Genomic DNA, 17,296 nt, shown 5'->3' on the forward strand with positions numbered 1-17,296 from the left:
TACAGTGCGTACAATCAAGTGCGCGCCGCGGCTGCAATTTGCCGTGAGTCATACCACCGCAGAACGGATGCAGTCGCGGGGAGTGTTGCAACTCCTCCCCGTGACTGCATCCGTTCTGCGGTGGTATGACTCACGGCAAATTGCAGCCGCGGCGCGCACTTGATTGTACGCACTGTATTATTCCATAAGATAGATGAGGATAGATCAAATCGTAATACAACATTCTTCTTTAATTTAAATCAAGTATTTTAGATAGCCTCTTAATTATGAATAGGTTATGGCTAATTCTACTGCAGGTCTTCATATACTCATACTGGGTTATGTTTACAATGAAGGAACCTGAACTTCTTTTTTTCCCCCTACAGTTCATTGACCTATGCATTTTGTTGGGTTGTGACTACTGTGACAGCATTAAAGGTATTGGGCCTAAGAGAGCTATAGATCTGATTAAACAGCATCGAAATTTGGAAACCGTTCTCAAGAATGTAGATAGAAAGAAATATTCTGTTGCTGAAGACTGGATGTACAAAGAGGCTCGACAACTGTTCCTGGAACCAGAAGTAACAGATCCAGAAAAAATTGAGGTTAGTTTTGCAGATTCTAAAAGTCCTTCAAGGAGTTCAGCTGACATAGTGCCATCAATTAAAAAAATGTATTCTATAATGTGGGCTCCTATGAATGTGGTAATGATCCTTTGGGTTTGGGGGGGGGGGATTTGTCAGACTTGAGATTTTCATGGTGGTGACTGCAACAGTATGCAATATGATGCATGTATTGTGATAGAAGTTTACAGACATTTCAGGGGGAGGTTTCTACATGGTAAAATTTTATATCTAAAATATATGCAAAAGATCACTGTATTAGTAAGAGTCATAACTGTTGTGTATTTTAGTTGAAGTGGTTAGAGCCGGATGAGGAGGGCCTTGTTAAATATTTATGTGGAGATAAAGCTTTCAATGAAGACAGAGTCAGAAATGGAGCAAAAAAATTGACCAAAGCTCGAACTGGAACAACCCAAGGACGACTTGATTCTTTCTTTAAAGTTCTTCCCAACACCAATAACACAGCTAATAAACGTAAGGTAAGGACAGATCTGTGGTGGCAATCAGCAGAAAATTTCCTTCATACTTCCAGACTAAGGAAGTACCATTTCACTAAATTTCTCCATGCTGTTACATGCTTAGAAGAAAGCAATTGCTTAAACTTATTTCTATATAAAAGATGTTCTCATTTCTTTGTTCAGCATATTAAATGTTTCTAGACACCCACTATGAGTGCTTTTGTCACCAGGAAAATAACTATTTAAGATGAACCTGTAAGATGGAGTCATTTATAGATGTATGGAATTATGATTTGAGGATAAGCGTATGAAATGTGAGAATACCACCATCATAAAATCATGTTTCCTTCTACTGCATCTGTGTAGGTAGTTCAAGGTTGACCTGGACTTTATTTTTTCCCTGAAGATATGGACATGAGAAAAAACTTGTATGGGCATTTAGTGGCAATAGTGCAGTCACTGCCCACCTAGTGATCATACACCCTGCTTCTTTGCATTAGATCTAGTAAAAGATGGTGTCAGATTTTGTCTCTCCTAGTGCAGAACAGCGCTGTATTATCAGAATCCTAGTTTAAGAGAAAGTGAAACCAGAAGTAATTCTTTGTAGGTTAAATACAGTGTATGGGGAAGAGACTATGTCACAGACAAGTGTCTGTGATTGGCACAGTAAGTTTTCTGAAGACTGTATGAAGAAGTCAAGATACAGTTGTCAGCCAACAAGATCATGGCAAGTGTGTTTTCCGATTCAGGAGTGACATGTGTTGATTCTCTTTCACATGATGTAACAATTAATACACAGTGTCAAAGATGATGGTACTACTGCATGAAAATACTCATCCACATATGGCAAATTTGGCAACAGTGGGGCAGGAAATCACAGCCCTAAGTTAGCCTCCAGTGACTTGCATTTGTTTGGACCAATGACTGTGGATCTAGGACAGAAATTTCAAAATGATGAACTCAAATGGGATGTTCTGAACTGGCTATGTAGTCGGGATAAAGCCTTTTATGCTGTTGACATCAGTAACAGCTAGCATGGGAAGTTACTTTGGCATAAAGGGAGATAAGTGATTCTGGATGTATAGTCCTTTGTTAAAAAAACTGAAGTCTATGTCAACCTTGGATCACTGTCATAGTTAACTGAAGTCTTCAAACATTCAACGAAAGGTCATTTGGCCAAATAACAGACAAACTGGAATGCAACAGTGTATCTAGAACTGTAGTTAGGCTAATTTTTATTTAATTACTTATAGGGCTCATGTATGTGTGCATGAGGGAGAGAGAGAACTGTCACATGGTTTATTTGCTTAGGCATGTGGCTGATACAGATAAAGATCATCTTTTCCTCTTGAACTGTTAAGAAAGGGCTGGAAGTGAAACAGTATTTTCTTTCCAGGCAGAGGAAAAGACTGGAGCGAAGAAGAAAGCAAAAGTTGGGGGAGGAAAGTTTCGAAAACCAAAATGAGTCGACATTCTTACAAATCTTACACATATGCCTACATGTAACATGTCCTGCATAGTTTCACTTCATCCTGTCAGACCATCATTTAAATTAATGTGTGTCAGATACAGCATCACCAAGCAGATATTGTATGGGATCTGCAATTTAGCAACACTTACGGAATTGTTGTATTGTAGTTATGTACTCACTTGCTGTATATTTGAAAGAATGGTACTACACAGCAGAATAATAAAGCTTTGTCTGAAATGTGAATAACCATTTATATTAATTGGAAATATAGCAAAAGTCTATTATAACAAGCGTTCATAATATAAAGAAAAGTTCTTGTTGTGAGTACTCATTACTGCAGAATCCCAACTTAGATTTCTTGATCAAAGATTTTACTGGATGTAGCATGCATTTTTTGTTACTACAGGGAAAGGCAAATGTATATTTTTTACCTGCATTTAGTGAACTTAAATCCAGTCCCTGCATGGAATCTCTACCTCAATTTAATATTGTTATATACTAGGGACATATCTCAAATTTTTGAGACTGAATCAAGGGAAAATAGTTCTTGAATTCAATTCAAATGTTGATTTTTATTCTCAAATATTGAGAATTTTCTATTAACTGCTTTTGCTTTGCATGTTAGGATCAAGTCAAAAGGGGCTGGTATATTTTGCCTGACTGTCTAAAAATGCTTCAGAGGAACATGTTTTCTTTATAGCGAAGGTCTTCACTTTGTAAGAACTTAAACCATCACACTTTGTTGCAATGTTGATGAAATGCTGGTGCATTTTTATGTGCCATCCACTTACACCATTGATGGTGGAGGTGCAAAATCCACTGTGATGAAAACTTGAGGCAGTAAAAAGGTGCTTGTGACTGTAATATTGACAGAATTGGCACTCAGCATAAAACTGCTATGTGTGATACTGAAGTGAAAAGCCACTTATGAAGCTACTAATAATATGTATTCTATAATACATATGGTTACTAAGAACCACAATGGAACTGCAGAGCTCCACTTTATCAACACTTAAAATACAAGATAATATACCATAATCAGTGGAATTACACCAACTGCAGCCCATGTCAGTGAGTTATAACATGTATTAGTTTTAACTTTTTATAAGGAATTTATGACCCATATTTTAATCCTTTATTTTTATATATATGACTTGTAATGTTTACTTTAATATGATATGTCCCTTGAAGATGGTCTTGGTATGAGTGTTGGGGTTTTAACAATATGTACTCAGCATAGCAAAATAGATAATGGTAATTTACACCCCATTTTAATAAAGATAGTATATCAGAACAAATTAACACTGTAAAACTGGAGGGATGACTTGTAAATACATTTTATAGTAAATAAGCTTATTAGGGATCATTTGAAATGGCTCTTGGCAGGGGACCATGTTCTGAAACCACTGGCACAATAAAGAGGCCTAATGTATAACTTTTGTGCCAGTAACGCAAAACCTTAGTGATTTTCTTTACAGAAGTGATAATCAAGGATTTAGAAAATGTTATCTGATGAAACAGATGGAAGACAGGCTGAGGAGAAAGTTGGGAATATTGACAGCGAACATGAAGTGCACACAGGGATTGTGAGACACGAGCTGAGACAGATAAAAGGAAAGGTGAAGAGAGGAAGACTCGTAAAACTGAATAAAGGCTATGACTCTAACAAGGGAACATATCTTAATGAATCTCATCTGTAACATGCTTTCTGATATTGTTCATATGCCTGTAGTAAAATTATTAAAATAATTCATATAATTACTTCTGTGCAGATATATTTCTTAATATAGGGTCATCTTACATCCAGAATCATTTTCCATTTAGGTAAATATGTAGTATGCTTTAGTGCATCATGGAAGAATGGCTAGTGTTATACACTCAAGTGCCAAAAGTCATGGGATATAAGTTTATTTTTAAGTGGCGCCACCATCCCTTGACGGCTTGGGAATGCCCAGAGTATATCAGTTGTGAGGTGTTCTCTCGTGAGTCAGGTTGAACACCGGCCAGTCTGCTCATGGCAAGCCGATGTGAATTATCGGAGTTTGAATGGGGCATGATAATGGGTGCCAGGCGGATGGGACATTCCATTTCCGAAGTTGTGCGGTCATTCAAAATTCCTCGATCCACGGTGTCACGTGTGTACCGGGAATACCTTGTGGAAGGCATTTCCACCCACCACGGACAGCGCAGTGGCTGACCCCAGGTGCTTAATGATCGTGACCAGCGGCATCTAGCTAGAATTGTGCGTGGTAACAGACAAGCGACACTGGCTGAAATCACATCCACATTCAATGCGCGAGGTACCAGATGCATATCCAGAAGGTCAGTGCAGCGTTCTTTAGCTTCCATAGGATATGGGAGTGGAAGACCATCCAGAGTACCTCTGTTAACACCACGACTGGACACCGCCTCACCTGGGCTTGTGACGTCGCTAATTGGACCCTGGAGGATTGGCAACATGTGGTGTGGTCCAATGAGTCAGGGTACCAGTTGTTTCGGGCAGATGGTAGGGTTCAGGTGTGGCGCAGACCCCAGTTGTCAACAAGGCACCGTGCAGGCTGGTGGTGGTTCCATACTGGTGTGGGGTGTGTTCACGTGGCATGAGTTGGGTACACTCGTCCACCTAAACGTCATTGACCGGTGATCACTACGTTACAGTGCTTGGTGACCATTTGCAGCCCTTCATGGACTTCGTGTACCCCCCACAATGATGGGATATTCCAGCAGGACAGTGCACCGTATCATCGGGCCAGAGTTGTCCATAATTGGTTTGAGGAGCATTCTAGAAAGTTCCAACAAATGGTGTGGCCACCACGTTCGCCCTACATGAACCTAATTGAGCATTTATGGGATGTGGTGGAGAGGTCCATTCGCACCCCAAATCCTGCACCTACAAATACCAGGGAGCTGTGGGCAGCTATCCAGACGGCATGGCTCAACTCTCTCCAGAGGTCTTCCGTCCACTTGTGGAATCGATGGCACGTCGAGTTGCTGCACTTTGCCGGGCTAGCCGGGGTCCTACACGATACTAGGTACCTATCCCATGACTTTTGGCACTTCAGTGTAAATTATTACAGTAAAAAAGTGGTCTATCAGAGAAAATTCTTCTTCTAGTCTTGAACTGATATGTGATTCTCACACATGCTTAGTATGTAACTGAATGGAATGTGAAGTTTATTACCCTGTATTCAGAGTCAAAAAACAGTCATCTTGAATTTCAGTACAAAAATGTATTAATGTCTTTAAACATTTTAACCTTTAATATATATGCATTCCAATATGGGAATGTAATTTGTATATGTCAGAATATGAACATTCTTTCTTGGGAATGCAAAATCACCAACATTATAAGGTGCCTTGGTTACGTCTGCAGTAAGTGTCTGTCTCTAGGGATGTGATAAGGTCAGCCACAGCTGTCAACTCAACAACTATAAAATACATATCAACAAACACAATTTATGTGAAGTGGGTTGGGTTTCATTCTCAGAATGAACTCTGCCTGACAGTTCATAATAGCTTAGCTCACATCTATGCATGAGGGTAGGCAAAAACAAAATGTATTATCAGTAATTCACAACCATGACTTGACAAAGCCTGACCAGATACCCGAGTTAGACTGGACACTGATAGTGAGGAATCTGAAAATGATAACAAGACTGTGGATGATGAAGATTATGAACAATGTAGGCCAGATCAGTCATGCTTGCAAGAGGAGCAAGGCACCCCCAGAGAGTGGCTATATTGATTGTTCATATGTAGATACCACTACTGAAATGCCACACAGCCTCAGTCCACCCAATGTCTCCAAAGGATGAACAGACTGAACCAGATCAATGGATACTACTACTGCAAGCAAGCTCATGGTGGACATGGCCATCACACCCTATGAAGTGCAGGATGCACATAAATGGCAGCTTCAGCCCCCCACCCCCCCTTCTCTTCAATACCGATAGTCATGATGTATCAAGCACTCATTACAAAGTAAGAAAAGAATGTCTTATAGGGAGGTCATGTCTATCTGTCTGTGTCTGTGGCCTGTATCACTTCATGATCTGTTGATTTTTTTTTAAATTTAAGTATGAGAGACTTTCATTAAAAGCTTTCAAGATATCAACATTATCAAAAAATTAATATGTGTGAAGTAATCTACGGGTGGACAGCTATCAACGAAGTAGAAGTTGATAATGACAGGGAGAGTGTTTTAGATGTTAAATTTTGAACTGGGTGCAGTGTGACAGCGACGTGAGTGTTATACACCTGATGATGGCCGTCTGAGGCCGAAACATGTAGTGTAGGGAGCAAGATCAAAGACACAAATATATTGTTTGCACTTGAGACGGAGTTTATATCATTTATCTTATGAAAGTCATGTTGACATCTTTCTTTATATTGAGGGTGTTGTGCATCATGAATTCTTACATCAGGGACAAAGAGTGAATCACTGGTATTATCCTGAAATGCTGAAACACTAAGGCTCACTCAGTTGCAGGCATGTCTGAAAAATTATTAAAAAAAATAGTTCCAAAACGTTTTGAACAGACCATGTACCTTGATTTTCCTAAAGAGAAGATTGTACTCTGTAGGTCATTAGACTGCTGGTCAATCAAGAATTTTTTAAGTAATGTTTCTTTCCCCAAATTTCACAACATTATGATCTGGGGGTTACCTACACTTCAGAAGAACTCGCTCCTTCATCTCAGGGCAGTCACCATGATGCACTGTGTTAGAAGGGGCAGAGTCCTTTGATTTTTTTTATGTTTATGTTAGGAGGAGGAAAGGATTAAAGATGAATATTATTCATTCATATATAAATGGATCTTGTTTAACACTTCTACTTATATACAATGAAGTGATTAAATACTGGAATGGAATTAGTTTAATATTAAACAGATTTATAAACTGTTCTGCACACAAGTGTATTCAGATCCAGCATACATACTGTCTAGCCATGGCTCGCAGGAAGCGTGACTTTCGGATATTGGCAGCTTCTCTTTGTATCTCTTCATTATTATTAGCATTTAATTCTAGCAAACCAATCACTTTGATCTGTAACAAATTAAGTAATGACATTATTAGCTAAGACAAATTAACCATTTTACAATGAGCTGTTAGTAAGAGCACTGCTACATTATGTGCATTTTGGCATTTAGTTTTGAATTATGTCAACATTTTCTGGTATTATTCTGCAGTAAACTCCTGGTTATTCACTGCCCAGGCATCTAGAATTCTTCTGTAACTGGCAAAACTTTCAAATAGAATATACCACTTCCATGAAGTTACTTTAAAAATGAAGTTGAAATGCACATACATTCACCTGCCATGTGGTAGTTCTCCCATCCACTACTGACACAGCTACCTATCATCCTTCCTCATGCAGATGTCATACAATTGTAAAGGCTAGTTGAATCTATGATCACATATAGTATATCGTAAATCTTTTGCCCAGCAACCCACTATGTCACCTAACAAGAGTTCAGTGCAAGCACTAAAGTGAAAACACACTCTTTTCACTATAAAGCAGAAATGGAAATTTGTGATAGGAAGAGAGTGGGGGAAAAATGACTCCATGGGTTTAGCCTGCAAGTGAACTATACCGACCGAGTGACCGCCGCTTGTCAGTGAAGTTAGTGCCAACTTTAGCAGGTAGAGGGTGTCGTGTGGTCAGCGCAACGAATCTGCACAGCCGTTAATTTTGGTTTTCTAGACAGGAGCCGCCATTTCCTTGAAATAGCTCCTCAATTATCCTCACAAGGCTGAATGGACCATGTTCCAGATCCGCTACTTCTCAGAAAATCTGGTAGCACCGGGAATCAAACCCGGACCTCTGACCACTAGATCACAGAGGCGGTCAGATGAGGGTGAAATTCACGTGAAAATCTGGTTTCTCCAAGTTCTCAAGTAATTTCCACATTCATGTAATTGAAACATACCATTCCCCACACATGCCAGATAATGGGAGTTTTATTTATCATTACAGTGGCCAAGATCTGACAAGTACAGGTCAATACTACTCACACACAAAAGTTCACACTTTATTATATTCCTTCTTCCTTATTTCCATTTAGGTGTAGTCAGTCATATATGTCTGCATATATGTAGTTACATTTACATACTATCTATCAAGTTTCACTTAAGATCTAAAAGTTTGTGACAATGGTACATTAGTACAAATATTATGTTTTTAGACATTATCCACTGTCTTGTTTTTATCTAAACACATATTTCCGGAGACAGGAACTAGCTCTATTGATTGGGTCCAACTGAGTAGGTTTTACCTGAAGACGGAGACAGATTCCAGTCTCTGAAACGTGTTTTGAAAAATAAGCAAGATGGTATTTAGATAAAGACAAGATGACAGATAATATCCAAAAACATAATATTTGTATTAAATTTCACTTAATATTTTATTGCAATTCAGAGCTAAGTTTGGGGGCCTAGGTATAAACACTTTCCTCCCCAAGAAATGCGAGACTAATTTACATTACACTGAATGGGGCATGTACAGCATATGATAAAAACAAATGTTCTAAAGCTTGGTGAAGAAACTTCATCACTTGGAAGACCAAGGAGAATTTCAGAGGACAATATTAAAATGGGCCTAATGGACACAGGTTTTGAAATGATGGGCAGTGAACCGAGATGAGCCTGGATGAAGTCTAATGGCATGCTATTGCTACAACTGTGAAGCGATTTCAGAACACCAGAGAATAGTTAATTCAAGTTCCATTACTTTTCTAGAAGTGTCTCAAGAGTGTTTCTCATTGATAATGCACAAATCAGATTCTGTTCAGCCAGTATCTTTTTTATATTTCTCAATGGCTTTGGAATTCTTTGTCTCGAACAGTTTAATATTAAGACTCTTCTCATCTGTTTACATAGCACTGTCATGTGTTAGTGGGCAGATCAGGGATTTGCATGGACAATGGGATTTACTGAACATTTATACCTTGTAACTACAAGTAACTATAACAGTCTCACTGATTTACTCTAAAGATGGCTGCAACTACAGCCCTATCTGAGGCCAATGACCACATTTTTGTTAATTCAAAGTTACCTGACATCTGGCGGTTTACCGCCAATCAGTTCATCTTGGTGTCAGGCCTCTTGAGGCCCATGACCAGAGATTTTTTTTTTCCAACTGAACTCTTATGGTAATAGTCCTTGTGTAACATCTCTGACGAGAAGATGGGTTTGTCTCTTATGAATACACTTGACCTTTCATCACGTGTATATTTTGCACATATAACATGTTATCGAAAGTTCTTCCTTTTGCACAATAAACAAGTCCTCTGTCAGTACAGGCTTTACAGAGCAGATCATGCCTAACTTACATATCTTATGGACATCTGAACGGTCATAAGCTTGAACACCGCCAAGTTTAAGCCTCTTATATTTTCTGTGTCTGGCTTCACCTTGTCCTACACTGCGAACATGTTCATTCTCATGATTTTGTATGACTTGTGTTTGTTATCTGCACAATTTTGTTATATAATCATATACATATGGAAAGTTGAAAGCTGTGTGCAAGTCGCAGACTGGTGTGCACCTGTGAAAATTTCCAATGGTGCCAAAAACATTGTTTTGCAGATGGTGCAATTTTTTGAGGTAGGTGTCTGTCACTAATTCCCAGGCAGGACAAGCGTAAGTCATTACTGATCTGATCAGTGCCTTATAGAGGGTTAGTTTAATATCTGCATTTAAACGCTCACTTTTGAATAGGGAGTAGATTCTAATAAATGTTCTGAAGGCCTTGGCTTCAATCATTTCTATGTAAAGTCTCCATGTAATCCTCTTATCGAAGATTATACCCAGGTATTTTACATGATTCACAAGGGGGATATTCTGCCCATTCAATGTAAGATGAGTCTAACAGGGCCTAAATCTATGAGAAAAGTATATTGCCCAAGTTTTATCTTCATTGAATTTTATGTTCCAGTGTTCACACCATGTCTCAATAGCACTGAGACCTCACGGCAGCTTTCTGAGAACATAACCCTCTTTGCAGTCTCCCATATATACAGGTGTCATCAGCAAACAGACCTATATAGACACCAGGTGTTTGGGGTGTATCATTTATACATAGACTGTACAGTGTGGGGGAGAGAACAGAACCTTGTGGCACTCCTGCTTGTACATCCCTTGGTGTAGACATTTCACCTTCTGACTGAAACTCTGAATTTTCACTGAGAAAGAGCTAATAAGCTTGATTAGACTTGTACAGAACTATTAGGCTTATTTTGGACTTTATATATAAGACAAAAAACCACGTCTCGGAGACTGGATCTGTCTCCATCCTCAAGTCGATAGGTCAGGATAGATGTACTCAGTTGGTCCCGTTAGAAAGAGCTAGTCTCAATCACTGGACAAACCCTGGTCAGTAGAGAACAGCCTATGAACACCTGACAACAGGTTCCATCATTGAGAGATAAGAATAAAATCACAATAAAAGACAATAAAACTTTTGTGCCAAGCATGCACGACAAAAATGTGATGAAACAGTGGTATGAATTAAGTTCAAAACGAGGATGGAGACAGATCCAGCCTGCAAAACGTTGTTTTTTTTTTTGTCTTATATATACCAGACGATGGATAAAGTCCAAAATAAGCCTTATAGTTCCGTACAGCATACACTATCGTCAGAATCCTCTCAAGTCTATTTGACTAGACTTATCGAAAATTGTAATGTAGATAATTTATATAGCAAGCCAATGTGCATGTTATATCAAAGGCTTTTTCAATATTCCAGAACACAGTAGCTGTAGACATGCTGAAATTGAAGGTTACGTGGTCGTAAGCCTCATACATTGAAATGTTGTGCTATGACGGGCATGGAAACCAAACTGGCTTGCATTAATCAGGCCTTTTCCTTCAATGTGCTTTTGGACTATTTTCAGAATAACTTTTTCAAATAGCTTGCTTGTTGTAGACAAGAGGCTAATCGGGCATAAATTTTGAGGAAATTTTGTGTCCTTACTGGGTTTCGGTAACATTATAACCTTTGCTTCCTTGCAAGGCTTTGGAAAATGCAACAGCTAAAGACAGTGACTAAATAAATGTGTCAGATGTACCAGTGGTCTTCTTGGAAGATGCCTAAGGCATTTGTTTGGAATACTATCAAGGCCACAAGCCTTTCACAGTTTTAATGCATTTGTTAATTTGTGTGTGTCACAAGGTCGTACTTTCCTCAACGGAGTGCGTTCTACAGATGCAAGCAGGGCTTGGACTGTAGTCTCTACCTGTCGCACATGGCTTTCGTCACACAGGTCTTGAGATGTGAACTGGTTTTCTAAACAATCTGCTATCACGTTGGCTTTCTCATCAGGGTGATATGTTATTTCTAAACGTCCATGAACAGCGGTTGGTGCCTTTGGTCCATCCCTTTTCTTAAGCGATTTTGCAATAGGCCATAGAGCTTGAGGTGTGACCTCACAGTTCCCTATTTTTGTTTCCCACTGTTCTAGTGCCTGTCTACGGGTCATTTGTCTGATGGTTTTGGCGACCCAATTGAGTGCCGTTTTACACGCTGGATCCCGAGTTACTTGCCACAGTTTCCTTAACCTCCGCTTATGTTTCAGCAAACTTTCCAGACCAGGTATGTCCTTATTAAGGTCTGAGAGTGTAATTTTGCTTGTCAATAGCCAATACGCCGAAGCTATAGAGGCAGTAAAGTCACGGACCGCTTTATTGGCTTCTTCATCCGAGTAAATTTGGATTCTAGGTGAAATTAATTCAGAGGCCAAGCTCTGAAACCGCTTCCAATCAGTGAATTTGTCAACAGGATCTAAAAGAATCCTAGTTCTAACATGATCTAGCATGTGGAAAACAATTGGTAGGTGATCTGTGTCCAGAATATCAGAGACAATGACTTCTGACAGCTGGACATTCTTGTGCACAACAATATCGAGCACGTCACCATTTCATGTAGGAGAGTAATGAGTGTGACATTGGGTGCTGGTATTTCAAACTCATTTACATGCAGTAAATTCAGCAGTTTCACACCTGAAGGGTTGGAAATGACACTATTCCAAAATGGATGTTCAGCATTCAGATCTCCTGCCAGTATCGACTTATGTCTAAAGCTTAAGAGCTCAGTGATATCTGCATCACTCCAGGTGTGGCCTCAGGACTTATATACTGCTGCAAGTAGTATTTCACTATTACCAATCGGTATGCAAACCCCTGTGGCTTCTACTGAAACAAGTGGAGGCAGGTCTACATGGTTGTGGGAATGCCTTTTCTCACTGCAACGGCAGTTCCACCTTTTCTTCCTGCGAAGCCGTCAGTATGATAAAAGTGATAATTAGGAATAAAGAATCTATCATGGGGTTTGAGATGTGTCTGAGATAAAAGCCACATCTACATGTAAGTCTTGCAGCTGTTTACTGAGCTCACAGCGCTGCCTCCAAATGCCATTTGCATTAAATGCTATGACTGAGCGGCCTATGAACTCTAGCAGCCATTTTGTTGCATTAAATTAAGTACCATTTTTTGTAATGACCATTACATTACCATTGTGATAGAGCTCCACTTAGCTCTGTCATGATCTGATGGACTATAGTGGCTACAGTGTCATTGTTAGATGAACTGGGAGCCTGTACTGACAGACCTCTTTTCTGAAATTCCTGTTGCGGCACCTGCTGCTGTACTATAGTGGCCATAGTGTCACTGTTAGATGCACTGGGAACCTGTACTGACAGACCTGTTTTTGAAATTCCTGTTGTGGTACATACTGCTGCACGGGGTGCCAGACGCTTTTCCCCTCTGTCTGCGGTGCCTTTGGTTGGTGATGATTGTCTTGAAGCAGTGCAGCTGCGTACGATTGCTCTGGTGAGGTCAACTTAGAGAAGAATGTCCTCCCAGCTCCCTTGGGAGCCCGTTGTGCTCTTCCCCTTTCACATGGTTGCAACCTCGGTATGACGCTGGATGAGGTTTCTCTCCTTCTACTAGGGTGCAATTGCAGCAACTTGGCGAAGATTCTGTATTCGTCTTTTTGGGGCCTTCCTTATGCAGGTGGCCACCACCACACCACAGACATCTTGGACTTGCTTGCAGTTGGCTCAGACATGGCCAAAGTTTTGGCAACTGTAGCACTGTGTAAGGCCAGTTTGAGCTCTATATGATTCTACCTTAATAATTACATGGTTAAGGCTATTCAGCTTGAATATCTCTTGAGATTTTACATTTCTTATTAAGGTAACAAGGAGGAGCAGTAGGGATTCCACGTAGGTCTGTCCATTTCATGCTCTTTGATTGGTCATCAACTGCCTCACGTTGATGACGTTGAAGCCTAAACCATCAAGGCTGTTGGAAATATCTTCTGCTGGCATGTCTGCGGGAAGGTGGTGGATTACTACCTTGATAGGCTTTTCAGAATTTGGAGAGAAGGGGAAATACTGGAGATTATTTTTCTCCAGGTAGGATCTCATGACTGAATAGTCCGTCATTTCTTTCGTTGTAATACAAGTTCCATTTTGTGTTTTTTGGAATTCGTACTCTCCTTTGACAAGTTCTTTTAGGTTGCTTTGGAGTCAAATTAGGTTTATGGTAGAAGTCATCACTATTGGTGGCGGCCTACCTGATTTTCTGGGAGCTTCCTGCTCCATTTTCTCTGCTCCACTTGTCTCCGTGTGCATGTCATTAGTTCTGAGAGGTGTGAAGAAGTTGCAAGTTGGCACTGCTTTTGGAGTCTGCTTGACAGCTGTGGATACTGGGATTGATTTGGTCATTTTCTTGGCCGTCTCTGAGTTATCATTAGAGATATGGCTCTTGCGTCTCTTTACTTTCTGGAAGTCATCATCCTGGACTGTTGATTCCAATGAGGTTTTGTTCATTGCTCCATTTTGTCCTGCCTGTGCACTCCCCTTCAGGACGTCCTGCAGTTCTATAAGTGTTACCGTGTACATGCTATAGAGTGCACTGAAAAGCGGCTTCTCATTTTAACGCTTGCAAAATTTTGCTCTGTTCTCCTCCGCACTATTTACAATAGATGTCCACTGAGAGCTTTCCCTCACTCTAGATGGTGTGCATTTGGTAAGGTTTTCAATGTCACTGACCACTTTTGTACCTGTTGTACTACAGAAGCTGCTTCTGGGTTACAGCTTTCAAGTGTAATTGTGAACAAAGTTATGAGTCTGAATACAAATATCTCTGATGGAAACAGACTTTTAATTCAAGTCAGTGCAAATTCAGCTTTCCTAAACATTGATGAATATGTCTTCTATGTACATTACAGTTCACAATGTCCAGGGCATTTCAGTAGGAGTATGTTCGATTGATTTAAATGAAATATGCATTGCTGCTAAACTTTCTCCTGACAGATGAGTGAAGTCATATTAGTTAGATGCCCTTCTAAAAATGGAGTAAGAAGCACTGTAGTTAAAGAGATCAGGGTGGCAAAATTATTCATTTTTCTATGAAATCAGGATTTGGGAGGCCTAGTATGCATAGGCTAGTAGTTGACAGTAGCTAACCTTTTTACCGAATGAGCTCTCGGCAGTGGCTGTGGCCATTTAGCAGCCTGAATGCTGCAAACAGATGGTAGCATAATGCATTCATGACATGATACTGCTAGCCAATAACATTAAGTTGCACACGGGTTGCAGCGAAATTCTTCCATACATCAAATGTATCTTCCAATAAAATGTGGTTTTACAATACGAAAAAGTCCACACAGTCTACACTATAGAGTGGTCACAACAAAAATCTAAAATTAAATAGTCTTCTCAGGCAAACAGCTATGTAGAAATGGAATTAGTATTAAACACTTCACAGACTGTCTCCATCATCAGGGGGTGATGCCAAACTCTAATGATGGAGAGAAAAACTGTCTGTGAAACATCAGATACTAATTCCAGTTGATGACCTGAGAAGATTTCATTGCATTCAGTCACAATGAAAATTTAAAATGCTGTATCTGAAATTTGCTGAACCCTGTTTATTCTGCCACAAAATAGAGGGTTGAAAGGGTGTTACTTACAGCCTGCTGTTTACGGTGGTGTTCTCCCCTCTTGGTATGCAAATGAACAAGGTATTCCAGAATGGTTGTGTCCCAAATGCATGAGTAGTAAGAATCCATTGCATCGCTACATGTGCTACTCTTGATGTCACCAAGGCTCTTGAATGCTGTGGTATAATCCACTTCTTCCAGGAACTGACAAAGCACAGCAGCCTTCAACAAACAACAATATAAACATCTTCAGTTTCTGGACCTTCACTGTCTAAACAGACTTACTTCCCTCTCAGAACTTACCAAAAACTCAAATGAACGATTCCATTGGGGTGATGTTGATCTATTTTTGCTGTTTCTCTATACTTTCCACTTCAGTTTCATCTTTTATCATTCTCCACAGTTATAAATAAAACACATGGACTCAATGCAGTGGTGAATCATGATCTGCAAGTCCAGTCCTGCAAAAATGTAACCTCTCATGACTGGCAGTGGTACCAGAACCATATTCTTGCTCACTTTTCAACAGCAACACACATACAAAAGCACAGTTTTCAATATGCAGTTCAGCGGTGAATCTACCCACTTCCATGATCTACCTGATAGGAAGTTAACAAATTCTGTAGAGTATAATGCATGTGTAAGGCATATAGCTTATAACGAATAAATGAATGAATGAACGAAGAGAGCCTTTCAGGTGCAACCACAGGTTCTATCTTCATTCAACTGGATATCTCAATTCCCAAGACTAAAAATAGCCATGACACATGGACTGGGCAAAGGTGATGAAATTCTGATCTCATTGAACATACATGGCTTTCTGAGAAGGGTTCATGTATGGCCAGTCATTAAATCATGTTAAACCATAATAACTTTAATAACACAACAAAGAAGAACAATATACACTATAAGAAGTCAACAGTCCACTCTCCTATGCCCAAATACAAAACCGGGCTCACAGGTGTGTTTGAGTGTACTGTATATGTAAAGGGAGCCCTAAACCTAAAAGTAACTATACTGTAACAAACAAAATCAAAATGATAGTTTGAATAACAATCTGTTTGCTATTGTATATTGTGTGGCAGATGCTGCACTGACTGACAATTAGTCATTAAGTTATCCAAGTTGATGCTACACCTAATAAGTAACTTCTACTGGTACTCTCTCATCGAGCTGAGCCCTTCTTGAGAAACTGCCAATTCTGCAGCTACTCAAGAACTTCCCAGCATTTTATGGGACCCAAAGGTTCATTGCCATGTTCACACGAGCCCTCCACTGGTCCCTAACCTGAGCCATATCAATCCAAACCACACTATCCCATCCTATCTCTTTGAGATCCATTTTAATATTGTCCACCCACCTACGCTTTGGTCTTCCCAGTGGTCTCCTTCCTTCCGGCTTTCCCATCAATATCCTATATACATTTCTCCTCTCCATATTCGTTCTACACGCCCTGCCCATCTCATCCTTGATTTGGTCATTCTAATTATACTTGGAGGAGCGTACAAGTTACGAAACTCTTCATTATGCAGTTTTCTCCAACCTCCTGTCACTTCACCTCTAACTTCTACTGATGCAAATAAATAATTCAAGCCCCCTTAAAATAATCTGTCCTTATCATCTGAGATTCTTTCTTGTCTCACTTGTAAACCAGATACCCAATTCCACTCAAAGGCCAGACATGACTCATCCCACTACTATGTCTGCCCTCAGGTAGTCCATCTGTGGTTCATCCTTATGGATACGAAGCTCATACAGAAACAAAATTAGTTACAGTATGCTGATTGATGTTCTCTGTTGGCTCGTTGCTTGCCTGGTC

General features: G+C 39.9%; 2 protein-coding genes across 3 annotated transcripts in view; one reads left to right on the forward strand and one right to left on the reverse strand.

The window, feature by feature from the left end:
• Window positions 1-4,123, forward strand: part of LOC111873242 (flap endonuclease 1) — a 14,492-nt gene extending 10,369 nt beyond the window's left edge. Inside the window, exons 6-8 of the mRNA XM_023867788.2 lie at window positions 366-584; window positions 893-1,081; window positions 2,457-4,123. Coding sequence (XP_023723556.1) covers window positions 366-584; window positions 893-1,081; window positions 2,457-2,525 — 477 coding nt within the window. The 3' untranslated portion in view covers window positions 2,526-4,123. The remainder of the gene's footprint in view (window positions 1-365; window positions 585-892; window positions 1,082-2,456) is intronic.
• A 3,208-nt stretch (window positions 4,124-7,331) lies between these two features.
• LOC111873240 (integrator complex subunit 8) overlaps window positions 7,332-17,296 on the reverse strand; it is a 52,863-nt gene continuing 42,898 nt past the window's right edge. The window contains exons 15-16 of one of the 2 annotated variants that reach the window (XM_023867785.2): window positions 15,508-15,699; window positions 7,332-7,577 (exon numbers count right to left, since the gene is read on the reverse strand). In XM_023867785.2, coding sequence (XP_023723553.1) covers window positions 7,452-7,577; window positions 15,508-15,699 — 318 coding nt within the window. In that variant the 3' untranslated portion in view covers window positions 7,332-7,451. Of the gene's footprint in view, window positions 7,578-15,507; window positions 15,700-15,780; window positions 15,939-17,296 lie in introns of those variants that run through there. The other variant, XR_002844367.1, reaches the window with a different exon arrangement.

Source organism: Cryptotermes secundus, unplaced genomic scaffold (assembly GCF_002891405.2).
Source record: "Cryptotermes secundus unplaced genomic scaffold, Csec_1.0 scaffold21, whole genome shotgun sequence".
In the NCBI taxonomy this organism is placed as follows: Eukaryota; Metazoa; Arthropoda; class Insecta; order Blattodea; family Kalotermitidae; genus Cryptotermes; species Cryptotermes secundus.